Raw genomic sequence first — 24,422 nt, 5'->3', positions numbered from 1 at the left:
CCAATTTAGTATTGGAGGGCAACATGGAGGGTAAAAATTGTAGAGGGAGACCAAGAGATGAATACACGAAGCAGATTCAGAGGGATGTAGGGTGCAGTAGTTACTTGGAAATGAAGAAGCTAGCACAGGATAGAGTAGCATGGAGAGCTGCATCCAACCAGTCTCAGGACTGAAGACCACTACAACATGCCATCGAGGTAGGACCTATACCGTAAAAGAAGTAAAACGAGATAGAGGAACAATACCGCTGTAACAATTTAGAATTGTGGTGTTAGTATTTTTCTGCATGATTTAGTGTGTTCAACTGTTTTACAATGGTAGGATTCCATTATTTGAAGACTCACACTGAGATAGTAATGCGGAAGAATTTATCTGGATAGTGCAGCTCCTTCAAGTTACATATTTGGCGAAATGAATGAAAAACGGAGAGTGCACCTGAGTTTTGTTGTCTACATAAGACATAGAGAACACAAGTATCGAGTAAGGAGCAACAAAGAATTACAAGTCCCTCTTGGTCTTCAACTCCGCACCAAAACAATTTACGATTATGCAAGTATAGTCATGTACGTAAAACTTGCTTGCTTACAGCTTTAGCATAACCAAGAGTACTTGTTAGATGCTATAAAATCTAGAAGAAGGGCACATATTTACAGATAAGCTTCTGGATGATGAAATGCATGTATCCAGGCTTAGCAGGTTTTCACAAGCTAAATTAATTGTTAGTAATCGCAGTTTCGAACATTTTTATACGAGTGCTGAACTACATGGTTTGGTTTGTAAATGTTCTTATGGGAAGGTCTTTATTTTGATGTAATTAGTCTCTCTGCAATTCCTCTGGCCTAATGGCTCCAACCAACGTGGATTAATTTTCTATGCTGAAGAATGACTTACCTGTTTCATGAGTAACAACGATTAGCAGTAATTAGTCGAACACGGAATGTACTTTATGGTACAGACAAACGTACGTACGTACGTACGTGTGTGTGTGTGTGTGTGTGTGTGTGTGTGTGTGTGTGTGTTTTGCACATATTCCTGTTAATAAATTTAGAAGAGAACAAGATGGTATGAAGAAGATTAGTGTGAAAACAGAATTCTTCTGACTGGATTGAAAGTTAAATCCACGGACTAATTTAAGCCCATGTACACTTAACAGTTTGAAACAAACCTAAGATGGGTTGAAGATCTTTTAAAATATAGAGACTAATTCGCTGCAAGGTAAGGTGTTATGAATTTTAATTATACGTTTGGAACAGAATACCGAAGGAGCTACGACTCCCATAGCATCATCCATCTCAATGGGGAACTATTAAGTGTAACAGATTTCTACAGTGTAAAGTGATATGTTATGACACACACACACACACACACACACACACACTCTCTCTCTCTCTCTCTCTCTCTCTCTCTCTCTCTCTCTCTCTCTCTCTGCACCTATAAATGAGAGGTCAAATTAGGGGTTCAATGAGGAATCGTTCAAATATCACTTGCAGAAAACATTCTTGGCAGATTAAAACTGTATGCTGTACTGGAACTTGAGGCCAAAACCTTGCCATCACGAGCAATACTCTTACTTATTCAGTTTTGTAGTCACGACTCTTTCTCCTCTTGTACTACCATCCAAATATCGCAGATATTCTTCTGCATACCTCACAGGACTAGCAACTACTAGAAGAAGTGAGACTTTTGAGAAACAGATTAGCCAAAGCCAAGGTGTAGTTTCCAGAGTTAAGTGTTCACTCAGCAGTTCAGAGGTTCTTTTTGTAAATGGTTTCCCTCGACATCTTTTTTCTTAGGTGTGCTAGGCCAGTAAAGTATGCAGGGAAGTCCTTTTTAACTTTGGATGGTAGGAGAAGTGGTAGTGGCAGAAGTGAAGTTGTGTGGGATATTCTGGAACGTGACTGGAGAACTCACAAAAAGTGAGGTTCGAGTTTGTATCCTGACATGGCACACAGTTTTAATCTGCCAGTAAGATAGAAAAAGGTGCACACACACTACTACACAGGGAAACATTTATTGAGCAAATGAACATACGTGGCAAATAAATATACATCAATCTATACAGGTGTTGACACCTCTGCTTGGAAAAGCTCGTGTAACAGAAGTTTATACAAAGCAATCCGAGCAATAGATTTTTACTTGGGGCATACTCAATCGGATGACTTCACTGGTAAAGTTGCACACTAAGTGGTGACATACAAGGAGAAAGGTTCAAATTATTCAGGTGTTCAAGTTCCCAACGGGCATCCACCTCCAACCCGTAAACTCAGAAAAGCAACAAAGCGCAACGTTGCGACCACTGGCTGAGGGACCTCCCGGCGGCGTCCTGTACGTAGGCCAGCGACAGAGTGTCCAGTCGCGGCAGTGACGACACCGTTCCGGAGAGTACGTCCACATCGTCCCCGCACCTTCTCGGACCAACGTCTCGAGCCGCGTCAGATTGCACGGGCTCGACAGTTCCGACGTGTCGGGCCAGGTAGAGTTCTTGAGGCAGAGGCGGCGCAGTCTGCGACAGTAGCGGAGGAAGCCCAGTTGGACCAGCTCCGTGTTGCAGAGGTTCAGTTCCTCGAGCAGCCGCAGGAACGGGAGCACCTCGGAGAGTTCGTCACCGGTCAGAGCGTTGTTGACGAGGCAGAGCGAGCGGAGTCCGGTGGGCAGGTGCTTCAGACCGGTCAGCACCACGTCCTCGGCCTCGACGCGGAGCTCCCGCAGCTGGCTGCAGAACCGCAAGAAGGACAGGTCCGAGAGCATTCCGCAACGGTCCAACTGCAGCTTCTCGAGAGACCTCAGACCTGCCGCGGCCACCTCCATATCCGCTCCCCCCACACGGCAGTCTCACAGCCGCAACATCTGCAGTTTCCCTAGGTGGCGGAGCTCCGCGTACGCAGCCGACGGCAAGTCGTCGCAACTTTCCAGTTCCAGTTCCTCCAGTTTATCCGAGCATTGCCGTAGGAATGTCAGGTCGTTCAGACTGCGGCAGTGGATTCTCAGAACCTCCAGCCGGCCGAGCCCTTCCAGAGAGTCCAAGTAGTTCGCCGACAGGGACTCTACGTCGAGGCTCAGCTCTGTGAGAAATGGGCACAGCTCCAGGGCAGAGATGATGGCACATTCCGCCCTAGTGCCCGGCTTGAAGAGTGTCAGTGTCGGGTTCCCTCTGACGATCTTCAGCGTCCGGAGCGCCGTAAAACAGATAGGCGAACGAGAAGAGAAGACGATATCTGCTATGCTGAGATCAGTTGTCACGTGCGTAGACCCTAGTCTCTGACAGTCCTGCACAGCTCGTATGTCAGACATGTTTGTCACTGACAGAAACAACTGCGGGTAGTAAATTTTCACCTCAAACATTTTGGCCACCTTGATTTCGATTTCCTGCAACAGCGGTACGATGGACAACACGGCGCACGTCTCGGCAGATTCTCTCGGACTTCTATTGCTGACGTACCTTTTCCCTTTCCACAGGTGGGTGAATCCTGTCACAATTTTGTACCACTGCTTGCACACAGTAGCACATCGGACCAACTCTGGGATGGGCAGATAGGCAAAGACGCAAAACAGTACGTCGTCTGGCGGGTTGCAGGCGAGTGTTGGCGATTCCATTTCTGTGGACAGAAAGTTAACAGTTATTTGTTAAGTATCGCTAAAGATTTCGTGCGTGTCACTTTTATTTAAGGTATGTAAGAGAATGTCAGGCAGGGCAATTTCATGTCAAATTATACAAGCCACAATAACTCAATCGTGAATTTCTGTGGAAAAAATGTACGTCAGACCTCTGTATCACCTGTGTTAATAAATAAACTATTTTCATTTTAAACTCATAAAAACTGCAACATATTCTTTGCTTAATGTCTTAGTAGTTACTGCAATCAAAGTGGGCAATATTTTTTTCTGTGTAAAGTGTCAGAAATTTTTCAACATTCTGCATATTTCACATCATTGAATTTCTAATGTAGAACATGCATATTGACAGTACTGTTTCCATCTTTCTTCCACTTATAACAAACGAATGAGAACTTGCACATGAATTGTTCTGCACAGAGTTTTGTTTTTTTGTTTGAACTTTTTGTCAGATACGATGTCAGAGAGGGAATACAGGAATGAAAGAATGATGTGTGCGGAAGATGAAGAAAGACAAGAAGATAGTGTTTGAGAGAGTGAAAACGCTTCCCAATTGTTGGAAATCTGTCAGCGGTGTTGCAGAAATACCTCGGTCCTGAACTAACTGTGTTACCATCACACCCGTTGTGCAGGAATGGTTATACTCACTACAAAAGAAATTTCACTGAACTTCTTGTTGTAGGCTACCTGAATAATCATCATCCCTGGAATGTGATCTGAGGAAGACAATGCAGATGTTTATATTCCTGAGTGTGAAGTAGTTGATGTGTTGAATGTTAGCATATCTTATTTAGCCTCTAATAGGTCCCCTTTTAAATGGCGAGGTAAGATAAGAAGCACAAGAACACAACAGTATGTAGAAAGAAAAGTGGAAGAAGTTGCACAAAGTTTTACAGAACCAACATCTACAATATTTACTGAAGTTTATAATGAGGAGGCACTTGATGCAGAACCTAAATATAGTGACAAATGCACTCAGTGCAATATGTGGTTTCAAAACCTAAATGCTACTATTTTATTACAATGAAATGAACACCCTCAGCTGCTTACAGGCGTTGACATATGTCAACTGGCACAGATGAAACTGTGTGCCCCGACCGGGACTCGAACCCAGGATCTCCTGCTTACATGGCAGACGCTCTATCCATCTGAGCCACCGAGGACACAGAGGATAGCGCGACTGCAGGGTTTTATCTCTGGCACTCCTCCCACGACACCCACATTCTCAACGTATTGTCCCACACTATATTCGTAGTGCCCCCGCCCATTATATTCATTACTTGCGGCACGTTGCCAATTCCCGTAAGAGTTCGGGCACTGTCTGTGCATTCAATGTTAACAAATTTCTCTTCTTCAGAGATGCATTCCTTGCCACTGCCAGTCTACATTTTATATCCTCTCTACTTCGACCATCATCAGTTTTTTCTCCCCAAATAACAAAACACCTTTACTACTTTAAGTGTCTCATTTCCTAATCTAATTCCCTCAGCATCACCTGACTTAATTCGACTACATTCCATTATCCTCATTTTGCTTTTGTTGATGTTCATCTTATATCCTCCTTTCAAGACACTGTCCATTCCGTTCAACTGTTCTTCCAAGTCCTTTGCTGTTTCTGACAGAATTATACTGTCATTGGCGAACCTCAAAGTTTGTATTTCTTCTCCATGGATTTTAATACCTACTCCAAATTTTTCTTTTGTTTCCTTCACTGCTTGCTCAATGTACAGATTGAATAACATCGGGGAGAGGCTACAACCCTGTCTCACTCCCTTCCCAACCACTGCTTCCCTTTCGTGCCCCTCTACTCTTGTAACTGCCATCTGGTTTCTGTAGAAATTGTAAATAGCCTTTCGCGCCCTGTATTTTCCCCCTGCCACCATCAGAATTTCAAAGAGAGTATTCCAGTCAACATTGTCAAAAGCTTTCTCTAAGTCTACAAATGCTAGAAACGTAGGTTTGCCTTTCCTTAATCTAGCTTCTAAGATGAGTCATAGAGTCAGTTTTGCCTCACGTGTTCCAACATTTCTACGGAATCCAATCAGATCTTCCGAGGCCGGCTTAACTACTAGTTTTTGCATTCTTCTGTAAAGAACTCACGTTAGTATTTTGCAGCTGTGGCTTATTAAACTGATAGTTTGGTAATTTTCACATCTGTCAACACCTGCTTTCTTTGGGATTGGAATTATTATATTCTTCTTGAAGTCTGAGGGTATTTCACCTGTCTCATACATTGCTCACCAGATGGTAGAGTTTTGTCAGGACTGGCTCTCCCAAGACCGTCAGTAGTTCCAATGGAATGATGTCTACTCCGGGGGCCTTGTTTCGACTCAAGTCTTTCAGTGCTCTGTCAAACTCTTCACGCAGTATCATATCTCCTATTTCATCTTCATCTACATCCTCTTCCATTTCCATAATATTGTCCTCAAGTACATCGCCCCTGTATAGACCCTCTATATACTCCTTCCACCTTTCTGCTTGCCCTTCTTTGCTTAGAACTGGGTTTCCATCTGAGCTCTTGATATTCATACAAGTGGTTCTCTTTTCTCCAAAGGTCTCTTTAATTTTCCTGTAGGTAGTATCTATCTTACCCCTAGTGAGAGAAGCCTCTACATCCTTACATTTGTCCTCTAGCCATCACTGCTTAGCCATTTTGCACTTCCTGTTGATCTCATTTTTGAGGCATTTGTATTCCTTTTTGCCTGCTTCATTTAATGCATTTTTTTATTTTCTCCTTTCATCAATTAAATTCAATATTTCTTCTGTTACCCAAGGATTTGTACAAGCCCTCGATTTTTTACCTACTTGATCCTCTGCTGCCTTCACTATTCCATCCCTCAAAACTACCCATTCTTCTTCTACTGTATTTCTTTCCCACATTCCTGTCAATTGTTCCCTTATGCTCTCCATGAAACTGTGGTTTAGTCAGTTTATCCAGGTCACATCTCCTTAAATTGACACCGTTTTGCAGTTTCTTCAGTTTTAATCTACAGTTCATAAACAATAGATTGTGGTCAGAGTCCATATCTGCCCCTGGAAATGTCTTACAAGTTAAAACCTGTTTCCTAAATCTCTCTCTTACCATTATATAGTCTATCTGATACCTTCTAGTATCCCCAGGATTCTTCCATGTATACAACCTTCTTTTATGATTCTTGAACCAAGTGTTAGCTATGATTGAGTTATACTCTGTGCAAAATTCTACCAGCCAGCTTCCTTTCATTTCTAACCTCCAGTCCATATTCACCTACTATGTTACCTTCTCTCCCTTTTGCTACACTCGAATTCCAGTCATCCATGACTATTAAATTTTCGTCTCCCTTCACTACCTGAATAATTTCTTTTATCTCATCACACATTTCATCAATTTCTTCATCATCTGCAGAGCTAGTTGGCATATAAACTTGTACTACTGTAGTAGGTGTCGGCTTCGTGTCTATCTCAGCCACAATAATGCGTTCACTATGCCGTGCTGTGCAGGTACTGCGAACAGCTGAGAGCAAGGGAAAACTACAGCCGTAATTTTTCCTGAGGGCATGCAGCTTTACTGTATGATTAAATGATGATGGCGTCCTCTTGGGTCAAATATTCCGGAGGTAAAATAGCCCCCATTTGGATCTCCGGCAGGGACTACTCAGGAGGATGTTGTTATCAGGAGAAAGAAAACTGGCGTTCTACGGATCGGAGCGTGGAATGTCAGATCCGTTAATGGAGCAGGTAGGTTAGAAAATTTAAAAAGGGAAGTGGATAGGTTAAATTTAGATATAGTGGGAATTAGTGAAGTTCGGTGACAGGTGGAACAAGACTTCTGGTCAGGTGAATACAGGGTTGTAAATATAAAATCAAATAGGGGTAATGCAGGAGTAGGTTTAATAATGAATAAAAAAATAGGAGTGCGGGTAAGCTACTACACACAGCATAGTGAACGTATTATAGTGGCCAAGATAGACACAAAGCCCATGCCTACTACAGTAGTATAAGTTTATACGCCAACTAGCTCTGCAGATGCCAAAGAAATTGAAGAAATATATGATGAGATAAAAGAAATTATTCAGGTAGTGAAGGAAGACGAAAATTTAATAGTCATGGGTGTCTGGAATTTGACAGTAGGAAAAGGGAGAGAAGGAAACATAGTAGGTGAATATGGATTGGGGCAAAGAAATGAAAGAGGAAGCCGTGTGGTAGAATTTTGCACAGAGCATAACTTAATCATAGCTAACACTTGGTTCAAGAATCATAAAAGAAGGTTGTATACATGGAAGAATCCTGGAGATCCTAAAAGGTATCATATAGATTATGTAATGGTAAGACAGAGATTTAGGAACCAGGTTTTAAATTGTAAGACATTTCCAGGGGCAGATGTGGACTCTGACCACAATCTATTGGTTATGAACTGTAGATTAAAACTGAAGAAATTGCAAAAAGGTGGGAATTTAAGGAGATGGGACCTGGATAAACTGACTAAACCAGAGGTTGTACAGAGTTTCAGGGACAGCATAAGGGAACAATTGACAGGAATGGGGGAAAGAAATTCAGTAGAAGACGAATGGGTAGCTCTGAGGGATGAAGTAGTGAAGGCAGCAGAGGATCAAGTACGTAAAAAGACGACGGCTAGTAGAAATCCTTGGGTAACAGAAGAAATATTGAATTTAATTGATGAAAGGAGAAAATATAAAAATGCAGTAAATGAAGCAGGCAAAAACGAATACAAACGTCTCAATAATGAGATCGACAGGAAGTGCGAAATGGCTAAGCAAATGTAAGGATGTAGAGGCTTACCTCACTAGGGGTAATATAGATACTGCCTACAGGAAAGTTAGAGAGACCTTTGGAGAAAAGAGAACCACTTGTATGAATACCAGTTCTAAGCAAAGAGGGGAAAGCAGAAAGGTGGAAGGAGTATATAGAGGGTCTACACAAGGACGATGTACTTGAGGACAATATTATGGAAATGGAACAGGATGTAGATGAAGATGAAATGAGAGATACGATACTGCGTGAAGAGTTTGACAGAGCCCTGAAAGACCTGAGTCGAAACAAGGCCCCGGTAGTAGACAACATTCCATTAGAACTACTGACGGCCATGAGAGAGTGTAATGGTACTTTGACTTCCGCAAAGTTATAATTTACGATCGCGCACGCAGAAGAGCGCTGCGCCAGCGACCAATTTTATAAATAATTTTTTTTTTTTTTTACTTTTGCGTAGTTTTTTTGTTTTTAAGAACTAATGGAGGTCTCTCTCTCTTGTCTTGATACGAAAGACGTGTATTTTTCCGTGATGTGTTGAATGTGCTTTTGGTGAAAATTAAAATTACATAGCAAAGCGATGTTGTTTCAATAGCTAATGAGGAGAAGATAATAAAAGGTAACACTACAATTGGCGTCCTGGTGACAGGACTTGCAATCTTCGGATTTGATACAAGTGCAGTTTGGATTGATACAAGTGCAGTTATTATAAATTTTGGACATTTTATCTAATTTTAACCACTTAACAGCATCAGAAAATGAATTTGGACTAAGTCTCATTCATTTCAATTGTAATGTTACGTGCATGAAATTTACAACAATATTGTTTTCCCTGTTATTAATGTGTGTTAATTTTCATTTTCATGCTGAGAAAATTAATTTGGTAAAAAAAAAAAAAAAAAAAAAAAAAAAAAAAAAAAAAAAAAAAGGGAAAGGATAACGTTCCATAAAATAATTTGCACGGACGCGAAAGAAAAATTTTGGATTGAAAACTGTATAGTTGACGCTACATTTGCAACATAAGACTGAAAAAACTTGGTGAGTACAGAAATTTACATTTTTTTCCAGTTTCAAACAGCCATCTGTACTTCCTTTATTCCGATCCATTTATTTCGAAATTATTTTTTCAAATTGTAGTTAAAATTGATTTACTACTATTATTGGAAATGGTAAGTGTAGAGCATATTCACAGTCATTTATTTGTGAGAGGGAAATTTCAGTACCAGTTTAATAATTCAATTTCTAATTAGAAATCATATAGAAATATCCATTTCCATAAGAGAAATTTCAGATTTCAACATATATTTAAATTTTTATTTTTTTTTTACCATTGGAAAATTTTATTTGCAATTAATTATGAAAATCGCAAGATGGACGCTAGACGCGTAGAAATTGTTTCCGCGGACGAGCTTAGTGAAAGTGACACATTGCAAAACATGTCCGACAGTCAAATGAATATTGAACTTAATAGGGAGGATGTTCCAGACATAATTTTACCGGATCGATTAAGACAACAACCCCTATATTTAAACAGATATACAGGCGAATGGAGAGTGAGTACTACGCGACAAAACGTGACACTGACAACGTCAACTTCAGAACCAGACATCAATCAGACACGAAAAAATGACGAAACTAAGACACAGGACTCTGACATGCTCAGCCAGATTCTGAAGTTACTTGGTGACCAAAACAGAAAATTTGACAAAAGATTTGACGCTTTAGACGAGAAAAATGAAAATTTAAAACGTGACATTGGGAAATTTGACACTAAATTCGATGAACTGACACGGGACATAAAACAAAATTTTGAAAAACAATCAAGACAAATTGCCGACTTGACAGAAACCACCAGTAGTCTTGGAAGGAAATTTACTGACTTATCAGACAAGGTTACGAGACAAGAAAAGGTATTTGTGGAATTCAGTGAAGAGACAAAAACTGACTTACAACAATGTAATGAGAAATTGTTAACAGTAGTTTTTGAACAACAGAAAACCAGTACCCAAGTTAACGAATTACGACAGTCACACAATTCCGTAAAAACAAACCAAGAACGCTTAGACCTGACGATTACAGACCTTTCAGACAGATTAAATGATGTAACATTGGAGCAGAAATCCTTACAGGAAAAGTTAGAAAAGCTTGAAGACAGAGCAGATGTAGCATCTTTAAAGAATGACACAACTCTAGCAGAAAAACTTGTACATGAATGCAAATTATGTGATGATTATTTAGATGAGAAGTTTGAGACAATGACACAGATCATTTTTGATAAGACAAAGGAACAAGTAAAGGGAGAAACAGATAATATTCAGAAAGAGGTACGTAAACTTAAAGAGAATGTAATACCAAGTTCGTCAGTGATACCAAAACCCATAACAGACAACCAAAACATAAATGAGAATCATAATAATGCTAGACCCAGTACACAGTCGAAAATAGAATTACCAATGAGTGACACAAATCCCAATGAACCATTTTCAATGCTACCACAAGATCAAAATTACTATCAGACATCACCACATACTATGCACAGTTTGACACAAAATACAGGACCCATAATACCATCAGGAGTAGCTGATGAAACATTAGTACGACATGGATACTTTCAGACATTTTCATGTGATGAGAAAGACAAAGTGCATCCGATTGTTTTCATCCGCTCTTTTGATGGTATTTTCCCGAGACATTGGTTAGGAGCCGATAAAATTCGATATGTTACAAATTTGTTACGTGGAAGAGCAGCTAAGTGGGGAGCAGCAATTAAAAGACGATGTTTAACATTTGAACAGTTTGAACAAGCATTTCTTGAGGAATTCTGGTCGATCACAGAACAGCAAAGTTTAAAACGAGAAGTATACAATCCAGAAATTTACAACCCGAAGAAAGAGACTTTACGACAATACTTTGAACGCTACCTAGACAAAACATTATATTGGACAAAACCAGCAGATTTACCAGATGTAATTAGAACACTTAAAAGCCACTTACCATTTCCTTACCATGATAAATTAATAGGAGTGTCCGAGGACAACATAAAGAATTTTTTCAGTTATGTTGATGAGATAGATGTTGTTTACAGAGATGAGATCAGGAATTTCAATCAATTGTATCCAATCCATCCAAGCAATTCGCACACGCACAACAGAAATGACAGAGGCTATTGGAATCCGCCTCCGACACCACAACAAAACACTCAAAGAAACAATTCACACTACAGTGGGACAAATCCATTCAATATTAGGAGAAACAACTCACAACATTGGCAAGGAAACAGTAATTATTACTATAATGGTTATCCGAACAGTAATTACAATCAGAACAATAACAGTTATATTCAAAATAACAACAACAGAAGAAGGAACCGAAATTATAGAGATCAAAGAGGAGAGGATAACACGTACCATCCAGGATATTTTCAGAGAAACAACATCCAACAACATCCAAACATGTATTGCAGGAATAACAGTAATGACAATACCAGTTACAGTCATGGGCGAAATAATGTATGGGGAAATCACAATGGACAACCGCCACGACACACGCAATACAGCAACCCTCAATTTGTACCTAACGGAACACCCGATGCGACGCGGAGTAATGTCAACAACCAAACAGCTGATACTTGGGTGACGCGCGACAGAAATGCAAATATTATTGAGTTGGGCAATGAACCCAACCCACAGCAACAACCAAATTTGCCAGAAAACGAACGACGACCGAGCTAAGCGCTCGAGTTACGGTCAATAGGGAGCAGAGCGCAACGGAACCGACGATTTGTTTTCTCCGATATGATGACAGTAAGAAAATAGAAAAGGAATTATATCAGGATGTAGATTTTAATAGTACCAGTAAAACAAAGAAGATTATTCAGGCTATAACACGAGTTATCATTGGTAGTTATGAAGTGGAAGTAATGTTAGATACAGGAGCAGCAGCAAGTGTCATTTCAATGTCCTTATATAATGAACTCAAACAAATAATGAACATACAAACATTGCCAGTCCAGAATTGTCACATTATAAGTGCCACCGGTAACAAATCAAAGAATGTGAAATTTCAAGTGCTAATTAACTTCACATTTTCAAATATACCACTCAATTACAGTTTTCTGGTAGTAGACAAATTAGTTATGCATTGCATATTAGGAATTGACTTTTTGAATGAATATCAAGCAATCATAGATTTAGGAAAAGGGAAATGTCATTTAACCGTAAACCAACAACAACTGACAATAGAGTTAACACAGGGTAAAAACTTAAACAGTAAACAAGGTAAATTTGAACAGTTACATTTTGTGTCTCCACCAGCAATAAACATATGTGATTTAACTTTAATGAAGCTGTATCTCAGGGAATTAAACCTAATGATTTATATGAGAAATGCACAGAATCTGAATATCTGACGAAGGAACAACAACTTGAATTACTTGAAGTTTTGCAGCAATTTGCTGAGGAATTTGTGGAAAAACCTGGAATTATTAGAGGCTATACTTATGAGATGGATGTTAAACCACACAAAACATACTGTAGAACATATTATAATATTCCTTGGTCAAAGAAACCCGCAGTTTTGAAAGAGATTGAAAAAATGCAAGCTTGGTGTATCATTGAAAGGTCACATTCACCATATTGCAGTCTGATACTAGCAGTTAATAAAGAGGATGGTAGTGTAAGGTTAGTGCTGGACGCACGAGAAATTAACAAAGTTATAATTCCAATCAAGACACGACCTATTAATTTGGAAGAACAACTTCTAAAATTTCATAATGTACAGTATTTAACCAATATCGACCTCCGCTCATCATTTTGCCAGGTGAACCTCCATAAAAACAGTCGTAAATACACTGCATTTCTATGTGAGGGACGTAGTTATCAATTTTGTGTTCTGCCCTTTGGTCTACGAGTGAGTGCTGGAGTATTTATTGAAGCCTTAGATGCTGTTCTTGGACCACAATTGTTCTCGCAAATCACAGTTTATGTTGACGACATTGTCATTGCAACCACTACTTGGGAAGAACATGTAAATCTTTTGAAGCAACTTCTGACTAAATTTTCTGACGCAGGTGTCACTATCAATTTATCAAAGACGACATTAGGGAGGAGAGAAATCAAATTCCTTGGTCACATCATATCAACTGAAGGCATTTATCCAGACTCAAGAAAAATTGATGCAATAAAGAATTTTCCATCCCCACAGAATCGTAAACAACTCAAAGCCTTTCTTGGTCTATCTTCATTCTTCAGGAAATTTGTACCCTACCACCTTCTTAACAGTCCACATCTTCTATCTTTACTCAAAAGAAATAATATTTGGAAATGGACAGAGTTCTGTCAGACAGATTTTGAAGCGATTAAGAATGCTTTAGTTAATGCACCGTTGTTATGTCATCCTGACATGACGTCAGACTTTTGCCTAGTAACAGATGCAAGTTCCTATGGGCTCGGAGCATTTTTATTCCAAATTCATGTAGAAAATGAACAAATAGTCATCAAACCTATAAATTTTGCTAGCCGCACGCTCACTGAATGCGAAAAGTCATATTCAGTGACCGAGCGCGAAACACTTGCCATAGTATGAGCATTTCGCAAGTTTCGCTACTTTCTATGGGGAAAACGTACTAAGCTTTATACTGATCATCAAGCTCTTTCTTTCCTGCTATCATGCAAGTTATTACATTCACGTCTTGCACGCTGGTGTGCATCACTACAAGAATATCAATATAATGGAAGGAAACATTCCACGTGGGAAAAATTATATATAAAAACAAAGATGAGGTGACTTACCGAACAAAAACGCTGGCAGGTCGATAGACACACAAACAAACACAAACATACACACAAAATTCAAGCTTTCGCAACAAATTGTTGCCTCATCAGGAAAGAGGGAAGGAGAGGGGAAGACGAAAGGAAGTGGGTTTTAAAGGAGAGGGTAAGGAGTCATTCCAATCCCGGGAGCGGAAAGACTTACCTTAGGGGGAAAAAAGGACAGGTATACACTCGCACACACGCACATATCCATCCACACATACAGACACAAGCAGATATTGATATTATATACATAAAAGGAGAATCCAACATTATAGCCGATGCTCTATCTCGTTTGCCACAAGGCCTACAAGAATTTTCAGATGTGACAGAACAAACATCAGATTTCAAAATTTTACTCATGTATGACGGTACATTTGCACCTTACTACAAAAACATGTGCAGGAAGTTAGCCATATTGCAGGACAATGATCCCAGGTGGATCCAGATAAAGAATAAATTACGTGCAGGAACAGACCCACATCTTGAAAAATATTACACGTTACACAAAGAAGTATTATTCCACCCACGAAACCCTGAATCACAGCATTGGTGTATTTGCTTACCTGAAGCTCATGTTGATGATTTTATTTTATTTACACACAGAACTTGGGGACACTATGGTGTAACCAAATGTACAGATAAGATTATACAATATTGCTATTTTCCAAATTTAAGGCGAAGAGTATTGAGTAATATTAGGAAATGCATCATATGTCAGAAAGCCAAATATTCTAATCGCACAAGCATGAATGAATTGCACCCAATCACACCTAAGAGGCCATTACAGCTAATTTCTTTAGATATTGCAGGACCCTATCCACAAGCACGTGGAGGAATGAAATACATCCTTGCTGTGTTAGATGTTTTCACAAAGTATTTAAAATTATATGCTTTACGTTCAGTTTCTACCACTGCTATTACCAGACGTCTATTAACAGATTATTTTGTAAGAATAGGAAAACCTGAAGTTATGATCACGGATAATGCAGCATATTTTACCAGTTTAAAATGGAAGACATTTATTGAAGAACAGAATGTTAAACATATTTTAATTTCAAGATTTCACGCAGCAGGAAACCCAGTAGAAAGAACATTTCGAGAATTTGGACAGTTTATGAGAACACACACACCAGTGAAGCACACAAAATGGGTAGAATATCTAGCACCATTTGAACAAATAGTGAACAATTTAACTCACAGTTCTACTGGATACACACCAACTGAATTAATTATGGATAAAACAGAAAGAAATGAATGGACAGACCCTCTACCTAAATTTACAGCAACAACAAATCATGTTAGTTTAGAAGAAAAGGTAAGACAAGCTTACACAACATTATGTGACAAAGAAAGCAGAAATATGACAGAGGTGTCAGGAAAGCCCAAACATTTCAAGTTGATGAGTTAGTTTTACTAAGAACACATCCTAAACCCAAAAAAACTGAAACATTTAAACAGGAAATGGCAGATCTTATACTCTGGACCATACCGAATTGCAAATATTCCACACCCTGGCTGTTATTCATTAGAATATCCATTAACACATAAACCCAGAGGTCTACATCCACACAGACATTTGAAAAAATACATACAGTAAAATGTTAGCTACTGAGGAGAAGATAACTAATATGATACACAGTTATGATGAGCCTACATTTAAGTTATACAGATACTTACAATCTAATGAATGCAGGTAAGTCTAGAAAGCAATGTGAACCATCCAATAGCTAATAAGATATTTGGTTATAAGAGGAGTTGCTACTGAGGCATATACACATTAGAGGAGGCATATACACATTAGAGGAGGCAGAGAATTAAACAGAATTATTTTCTTTAGGAGGCATGTGATAATAGTAATGTTGATATGAGTGATGTGAGTGACTGAATGAGATGAGTGAATGTAATTTTAGTTTAATAAGAGGACAAATAGTAATATGGAGAGAGGTAAATGGTATATAAGATGAGAAAATGGTATTATTATTATTATTATTATTATTATTGTTGTTGTTGAAGTAAAAAGTAAGTGGTGATGAATAAGAGGAAAATATATATATAATGCTGAGGAATAAGTAGCCTATATGTTATTTTGTGAAGAATGAATAATGGATAGGTGAGAATGTTATGAGTAACTGTGAATATGTTGAGAGGAGAGAAACTAGATTTGAATGCTATATCACATGTACTCATGGAATACAGAATGAAAGTAGTGGAAAGAATATTATTTATTGAAAGATTGGTATGCCTGAGATAATAACTTATGTGGTGTCTTATATATTCTTATAACTAAAGGTGAAAGAATAGATTTATGTGGAAAGAATTATTTACAGCAGCCACTGTTGGAAATATACCAGAGGATTTAAATCTATAACACTTTAACACTAATCTAATGGGAACTTGTAATGAAATTTTTGGAGTTATGTAGGCTTGGACACTTCAGATTGGAAGAATTATTTAAGAGAACATATTTAGCAGTCATCTAATGACATAATTAAAGCTCATCTACTGTACTGAACTAATGCACCATTAAATAGAAAGGAGAATAAGGAGAAAACAAAACGTCAGTCCTCTGTTGCGGTTCATACTCTCATCCCTTCCTTAGAAAAATTTATACATGTTGATGAAATATTTGACATTATATAATTCATGATTATCTGACAGTATGGAGAGACATACACACACTAAGATATTTAGAGGGGCACCACTCTTAGAAACGGTAATAGAGGGGTACCACTCTTAGAAACAGCAATAGTGGGGACACCACACTTAGAAACGGTATTAGGTATAGGAACTTTTACGTTATATTAAGTTAACATGAATTTTATTTATCATATTTTATTTTGTGTAGTCCACTGTAGGGTATGACTTTACTAGTATTTATAAAGTAGTTAGCAACGATCCCATGAACCTATCCTCCTACAGAGGGCTGTCTTGAAGCTTGAAATATGTGTAAATTTTATTCCAGGGTGCGAGATGAATTTTAAGTTGAATATTCTAGCGAGTTGTCACAATTATCTTCAAATGTTGCAAGTGTAACGGGGAAATAAAAAACTAACAAATAAAATGTATATTTCAATCTGAATGTAATGTAATTCACATGGCAGCACAATGATATTGAATGTAACGTAAAAAATTTACTATATTTTTCATTTAATTCTGTATATGTAGTATATGACAATGTAACTATCTCATGTAATGATTAATTGTAAATATTTGTATATGTACTTACTATATCAAGAAATGTATTTTAAGGAGATGTTAACGAGCTGCAAAGGACTTGTGCATGTAGCACATGATTCATATAAATGGAACTGAAAATGCAAAGAAGAAACCAACGTGATGGAACACTGGTCAAGCAATATTTACGTAGTGTCAATATGCTTTGAAGTGTATGGTGTTGTGGAAGCCGGCAGGTCTTCAGGTTGGTGTAAAAGACAAGCTCATCACCTGTCGTAGGCAGTGAGGTGTTTCCTGTTTTTTTTTTTTTTTTTTTACTTTATTGTCATTTTAATGCCTATACAATAAGCAGGCTGGCAGCAGCACACTACGCTGCTCTTCAGCCAAATGCGAAAGAAGCACAAGAAACAGGAGAAAAACAGAAAAGTCACAAAATGGTGGGCGATAAAATAGGAGACACAGAGAGACAAACACGGAGCCGTTCACACTTGACGAGAAACCACACTGCAACCTGTTGAGACGACGCACAGACACTGAAGAAGACGATGGCACTGGTGAACAACGGAGCGTGACGGGAAACACTGAACACGAAACACGACGGCACACACAAGACACTGATGGCGGCGATCTCCGGCGCGCGAAAGTCCACGTAGCGTGTGCGAGTCCGGGGACCTGCCAAGAGTGGAACAGGGGGGAGGTGGGGGGAGAGGGGAGAAGAGGATGCCAACGGCGGGGGAGACGGGGGCAAGAGGGAGAGGTACAGGGGAGGGGAGGCCCGGGGGAGAAGGGGAGAGAAAAGGAGGAGGGAGGGAAAAAGGAAGAGAAGGGAGGGAGGGTGCCCGGAGGAGCAAGCACGGGAGGAGGGCGGGAGGATCAAAGTTGGTAGGAGGGGTAGATGGAGGGGAGGAGGGCACCATCAGGGAGGGGGAGCTGGCGGAAGCCACCTTGGGAGAGGGTAAGGAGGGTGGAGAGATGGAGACCGGGTGGGACATGAGAGTACAGGCGCGGCAGCGGGCGGGGGTGGGAGAGGATCGGGGAGACGAGTGGGTGAGGAGGATCGAGTTTACGGGAGGTGTAGAGGATTCGTATCCTTTCGAGGAAGAGGAGGAGGTGAGGGAAGGGGATAAGATCATACAGGATCCGCGTGGGGGAGGGGAGACGGATGCGATAGGCAAGGCGGAGAGCATGGCGTTCAAGGATTTGGAGGGATTTATAAAAGGAAGGGGGGGCGGAGATCCAGGCTGGATGGGCGTAACAAAGGATAGGGCGGATGAGGGACTTATAGGTGTGGAGGATGGTGGAGGGGTCCAGACCCCACGTTCGGCCGGAAAGGAGCTTTGAGGAGACGGAGTCGGGAACGTGCCTTGGCTTGGATTGTCCGGAGATGGGGAGTCCAGGAGAGTCGACGGTCGAGGGTGACGCCAAGGTACTGAAGGGTGGGAGTGAGGGCGATAGGACGGCCATAGACGGTGAGATAAAAATCAAGGAGGCGGAAGGAAGGGGTGGTTTTGCCTATAAGGATCGCCTGGGTTTTGGAGGGATTGACCTTAAGCAACCACTGGTTGCACCAAGCAGTGAAGCGGTCAAGATGGGATTGGAGAAGGCGTTGGGAGCGTTGTAGGGTGGGGGCAAGAGCAAGGAAGGCAGTGTCATCGGCAAACTGGAGAAGGTGGACGGGGGGTGACGGCGGCGGCATGTCCGCCGTGTACAAAAGGTACAGAAGGGGGGAGAGGACGGAGCCTTGGGGCACACCGGCGGAGGGAAAAAAAGTGTAGGAATCGGTGTTATGGATGGTGACATAGGAAGGACGGCGGGAGAGAAAGGAACCGATCAGACGGACGTAGTTAATGGGAAGGGCAAAGGTTTGGAGCTTGAAGAGGAGACCGGAATGCCAGACGCGGTCATAAGCGCGTTCGAGGTCAAGGGAGAGGAAGATGGCGGAGCGACGGGAATTAAGCTGTTCGGAAAGGAGATGAGTGAGGTGAAGGAGAAGATCGTCGGAAGAGAAGGATGGCCGAAAGCCACACTGGGTGACGGGAAGGAGGCGGTTCTGGCGGAGATGCTGGTGGATGCGGCGGGTGAGGATAGATTCCAGGACCTTGCTGAAGACCGAGGTAAGGCTGATAGGACGGTAAGAGGAGACGGCGGACGGCGGTTTTCCAGGTTTAAGGAACATGAGGATGCGGGAGGTTTTCCACAGGTCGGGGTAGTAACCGGTGGACAGGACTACATTGTAGAGCCTGGCCAGGGTGGAGAGGAAAGAGACAGGAGCTTCACGAAGGTGACGGTAGGTGGCACGATCGTGACCAGGAGCGGTGTTGCGTTTTGTGCGGAGTGTATCAATGAGATCCTGTGTAGTGATAGGGGTATTGAGGTCCGTGTGTGTAATGTTGTCCAAGTACTGGAAACCAGGAGCGAGGGGAGGGACAGAGGTGTCAGTTCGATCGCGGATATCCGGGAAGAGGGAGTAATCGAACTGGGGATCATCGGGGATGGAGAAAACATCGGAGAGGTAGGAGGCAAAGTGATTGGCCTTACTAAGGGCGTCAGGGAAGGGGTGATCATCGTGGAGAAGAGGATAGTAGGGGGAGGGTTTAGTTCCGGTAAGGCGACGGAAGGCCGACCAGAACTTGGACGAGTTGATTGGTAGGGTTTCATTTAAACGGGTGCATGTCTGTCGCCAGTCCCGGCGTTTCTTAGCCGCGAGCAAATTACGAACGTGTCGCTGGAGTTGCCGGTGGCGTCGTAGTGTGTCCGGGTCACGCGTGCGGAGGAAGGCACGGTAGAGACGACGGGATTCACGGAGGAGGAGAACGGCCTGCGGGGGTAAGGTAGGACGGTGGGGGTGGATGGCGACAGTAGGAACGTGGGCCTCCACGGCCTCAGACAAGGTCTGCTGGAGAAAGGAGGCGGCATGGGTGACATCGTCAGGGTGGTGGTAGGTGAGAGGATGGCTATCGACCTGGGTGGAGAGGGTATCCCGGTAGGCATTCCAGTCGGCTCGGGAATAATCGTGGACATACTTAGGGGGAGGATCAGTACGAGGGTCGGGGCGAGGGCGACGACCGTCCGATACGGTGAGGAGGACAGGGAGATGGTCGCTACCAATAGGTTCCAGGACATCCACCGTTATGCGGCCAAGGAGGTTGGGGGAGGAGAGGATAACATCAGGAGTGGAGTTGGATTCGGGACGGGTGTGCTGGGGGATGGGAATGAGGTCGCCTTGAAGGGAGGAGAGGAACCGATGCCACCGCCGTAACTGGGCGGCGGAACGACTATGGATGTTGAGGTCGGCGGCGATCACGTAGGAGGAGAAGGTACGGTCAATGTGGGAGAGGAAGTCGAAGGGAAGAGGGGCGTTAGGGCGGACATAGATGGTGGCGCAGGTAACGGTAAGGCCAGGGAAGAAGAGACTAAGGATCAGGTGTTCGGTGGGGTCGGGAAGGAGAGGTTGGAGCCGAACGGGGATCTGGCGGTGGTGGCCAATGGCAACTCCGCCACGCGCAACTGGGAGGGGATTATCGGAGCGGTGGAGGAGATAGGGGGAGGTGTGGATGGAGTGGTGGGGTTGGAGGAAGGTTTCATTGAGGAGGAAGGCATCCACACGGTGGGTAGCAAGGGTGTGCAGGAAGAGGTTCTTGTTGGCGGGAAGGGAGCGGATATTGTTGAAAAGGATACGATGCTGTCGCGCCATGATAAGGATTTAGACGAGGGTGTCAAGGCGGGAGAAGGTGAAATGGGCCTGGTTATTGGAATAGGTGGCGTACATTTTAAGGTGGAATATGGAACGGGCGGCGAGGGAGATCTGTTGGAGGGTGTGGGGGCGCTGAAAGGGATGGACGTTTTGGAGGACAATGGTGAGGAACCTGATGATGTCCTCAGCAGTGGGGGGTGGACGAAGGGAATTGCCAGGAGGGGTGGGGGCGTCCAGGGGACGGACAGGGACGGTGAGTTCAGGGGTGGTGGGAGGGGGCCGGGCTTTACACTTTTGGGAGTAGGTAGGGTGGGGGAGGCTGCAGGTATTACAGGAGGGAGGGGATTGGAGGTTGGGGCACTGCCGGAGGAAGTGCGCTTGGCGACAATGCGGGCAGGTGGGGGCCTCGCGGCACTCGGCTGTTGTGTGTGCATTGTAGCGCAGACATCTCTGGCAGCGCAGGGATTGAGGGGGGGAACGGGAGGGGTCGACTTTGTACCGCTGATTGAAGAGGAGGGCACCCTCCTTCAGGAGACGGTCAATGGAGGGGGCGTCCTCAGAGAACACCCGCATAAGGCGGGTGGGGCCGGTCGCGTTAAAAATGCGGCGGACTGCCCGCACCTCCAAGGTGGGATGGGCCTTCAGCTCCGCCAACACCTCCTCCTCCGTGATCGACGGGCTAAGCCGAGTGATCACGGCGGTGAGGGTCGGCGGGCGACGCGGGGGTTGGGGTTGGCGGGTAGGAGATGGGGAGGGAGCAGGGGTGAGGGAGGCGTTAGGACCAAAACGGGTGATGGGGAGGCGGGAGAGGATGTCAGTATGGAGGGTTGGGCTGGGGGAGGAGATGAGAACGGAATCCCGTCTGGGCGTAAGGAGAGAGATGGGGGCGCCAGGGAAATGTTGGCGGAGGAGGAGGGAGAGATTCCGGGCCTCGAGGAATGAAGGATCGGGACGGGACAGGAGATATTTGTAGAGACCGGGTGGGGAGGAGGAGGAGGAGGAGGGAGCGGGGCCTGGTGGGGAGACGTCCATGGCATTTTGGGGTGGGGATGGGGGGCGGGGTGGAGCCTTTTTAGGAGCAGAGGGAGTGGGGGCGGCACTAGGGCGTTTGACAGCGGCAGATGGGCGGGTGGTGATAAGAGGGACGGGAACAATGGGGAGGTGGCGGGAAGGGGCAGGTCCCGGCACGGACGCAGCAGTCGGCGCCGGAGATAATGACTGTGACGGTGCAGGCGAAGGTGGCAGTGACGGCGACGGGGAAGTCGATGAAGATGGCGGTGGTGGTGGTGGCGGCGGCGGTGACGGCGATGGCGACGGGGAGAGCTGGGCGTGGGCAGTGGCCCGACGGGCCACTACCCGAGCCGGAGCGGCAGTGACAGGCTGGGGGAGTGGGGGGAAGGGATCAGAACGAGAGGAAGAGGCGGGAGAGGGGGCGACAAAAAGCGAGGGCGAAGGGATAGAGAGGAGGGGAGGGATGGATGGAGGGGGGTGGGACTGGGCACACCAAGTGATAGTGGTGGAGGCGGCGGAAGGGGACGTATACACGATGGCGGTGGTGGTGGTTGTGACGGTGGTGGTGGGGGCAGACATGACGACAAGGAGAAGAAAGAAAAAACACAGCACTAAAAGGACAGGACACACACTTGGGGACGACGGACGGCGACGGCGAACGGCGACGGCGAACGGCGAACGGCGACGGCGACGGTGAACGGCGACGGCGACGGCGACGGCGACGGCGACGGCGACGGCGACGGCGACGGCGACGGCGACGGCGAGAGGCAGGAACGCTGCTGCCGCGGACGGGGCCGGGGCGGCGGCGGCGGCTGCGGCTGCTGCTGCTGCTGCTGCTGCTGCTGCTGCTGCTGCCTGGACTGCTGCTGGCACCGGAGGGCTGCTGGCTGGCTGGCGGCGGGACCACTGTTGCAGGCCGGGACCGGGAAATTGCTGCTGCTGCTGCTGGGCTGGCTGGCTGGCTGGCTGGCTGGCTGGCTGGCTGGCTGGCTGGCTGGCTGGCGGGCACCTGTAACCCCTAACACTTCGATTAGCGCGAAAATTGCACTATCGAAGGGCGGTAACCTTTCGGTGTACCGCCGGAGATGGTGTTTCCTGTGCCCTCATTGACCATTTATACCCCGGTAAACGCCACCAAAATTTGACTGCTGGAGATCACAATTTCGTGTTGACACATTGAACAAACTTTGGATTTTCTTCAAGTCACACGCACGAGATCCAGGCAGTACACACACACTCAGAATCCGATACTACGTTTAAAGACATTGGAGCAATATAATAGAAGCATTTACTGTTCGAATTAATTCCATTGTAAACACGAATCATGTGAATTGTGAACTGAATTCAAACGCTGTGCTAAGCAACGCTAATACGCTGCAATTCAAAGACATTCATGTTACGACTCCTAAAGAAGATACACACCAAAAAGACGGTATACAAAGACCGATATGCAAAGTGCATTATGCTAAGAAATATTTTTTGTAATATGTAAATTTCTTATTTTCTCATATATGTATGTATCTATGTAAATTTTCTATACTGTATCTATGTAAATTTTCTATACTGCCACGCTTTTTTTTTTACTTTTGCGTAGTTTTTTTGTTTTTAAGAACTAATGGAGGTCTCTCTCTCTTGTCTTGATACGAAAGACATGTATTTTTCCGTGATGTGTTGAATGTGCTTTTGGTGAAAATTAAAATTACATAGCAAAGCGATGTTGTTTCAATAGCTAATGAGGAGAAGATAATAAAAGGTAACACTACAAGAGCCAGTCCTGACAAAACTCTACCATCTGGTGAGCAAGATGTACAAGACAGGCGAAATACCCTCAGACTTCAAGAGGAATATAATAATTCCAATCCCAAAGAAAGCAGGTGTTGACAGATGTGAAAATTACCGAACTATCAGTTTAATAAGCCACAGCTGCAAAATACTAACGCGAATTATTTACAGACGAATGGAAAAACTGGTAGAAGCCGACCTAGGGCAAGATCAGTTTGGATTCTGTAGAAATGTTGGAACATGTGAGGCAATACCGATCCTACGACTTATCTTAGAAGAAAGATTAAGGAAAGGCAAAACCTACGTTTCTAGCATTTGTAGACTTAGAGAAAGCTTTTGACAATGTTGACTGGAATACTCTCTTTCAAATTCTAAAGATGGCAGGGGTAAAATACAGGGAGAGATAGGTTATTTACAGTTTGTACAGAAACCAGATGGCAGTTATAAGAATCGAGGGGCATGAAAAGGAAGCAGTGGTTGGGAAGGGAGTGAGACAGGGTTGAAGCCTCTCCCCGATGTTATTCAATCTGTATATTGAGCAAGCAGTAAAGGAAACAAAAGAAAAATTTGGAGTAGGTATAAAAATCCAC

General features: G+C 43.4%; 1 protein-coding gene and 1 non-coding gene across 4 annotated transcripts; both read right to left on the bottom strand.

Annotated features, from left to right (window-relative positions):
* Positions 1–2,832: 2,832 nt before the first annotated feature.
* Positions 2,833–23,385, bottom strand: LOC124587764. 3 transcript variants are annotated; one of them, XM_047131444.1, is made up of 3 exons: positions 23,146–23,184; positions 17,616–17,639; positions 2,833–3,596 (listed from the first exon to the last, which is right to left on the bottom strand). In XM_047131444.1, exons 1-3 carry the CDS (start codon positions 23,162–23,164, stop codon positions 2,833–2,835), a joined length of 807 nt encoding a protein of 268 aa, XP_046987400.1. In that variant the 5' UTR covers positions 23,165–23,184. The 3 variants fall into 3 exon arrangements, with proteins under 3 accessions (XP_046987400.1, XP_046987401.1, XP_046987402.1); XM_047131445.1 differs by lacking the exons at positions 17,616–17,639; positions 23,146–23,184 and adding an exon at positions 23,343–23,385; XM_047131446.1 differs by lacking the exons at positions 17,616–17,639; positions 23,146–23,184 and adding an exon at positions 17,398–17,454.
* Positions 4,702–4,775, bottom strand: Trnat-ugu. The gene has a single exon. It is a non-coding gene; the product is annotated as a tRNA-Thr (tRNA).
* Positions 23,386–24,422: the final 1,037 nt, after the last annotated feature.

The sequence above is a fragment of the Schistocerca americana genome, unplaced genomic scaffold, assembly GCF_021461395.2.
Source record: "Schistocerca americana isolate TAMUIC-IGC-003095 unplaced genomic scaffold, iqSchAmer2.1 HiC_scaffold_62, whole genome shotgun sequence".
Taxonomy (NCBI): domain Eukaryota; kingdom Metazoa; phylum Arthropoda; class Insecta; order Orthoptera; family Acrididae; genus Schistocerca; species Schistocerca americana.
The sequence above is the reverse complement of the archived record's forward strand: the minus strand, read 5'-3'. Positions and strand labels throughout refer to the sequence as shown.

Coding starts and splice junctions, on each gene's coding strand:
- LOC124587764 (XM_047131444.1), bottom strand. Junction 3,597..17,615: donor CACCTCACTGCCTACGACAG/GTGATGAGCTTG, acceptor TTCTGTCCACAG/AAATGGAATCGCCAACACTC.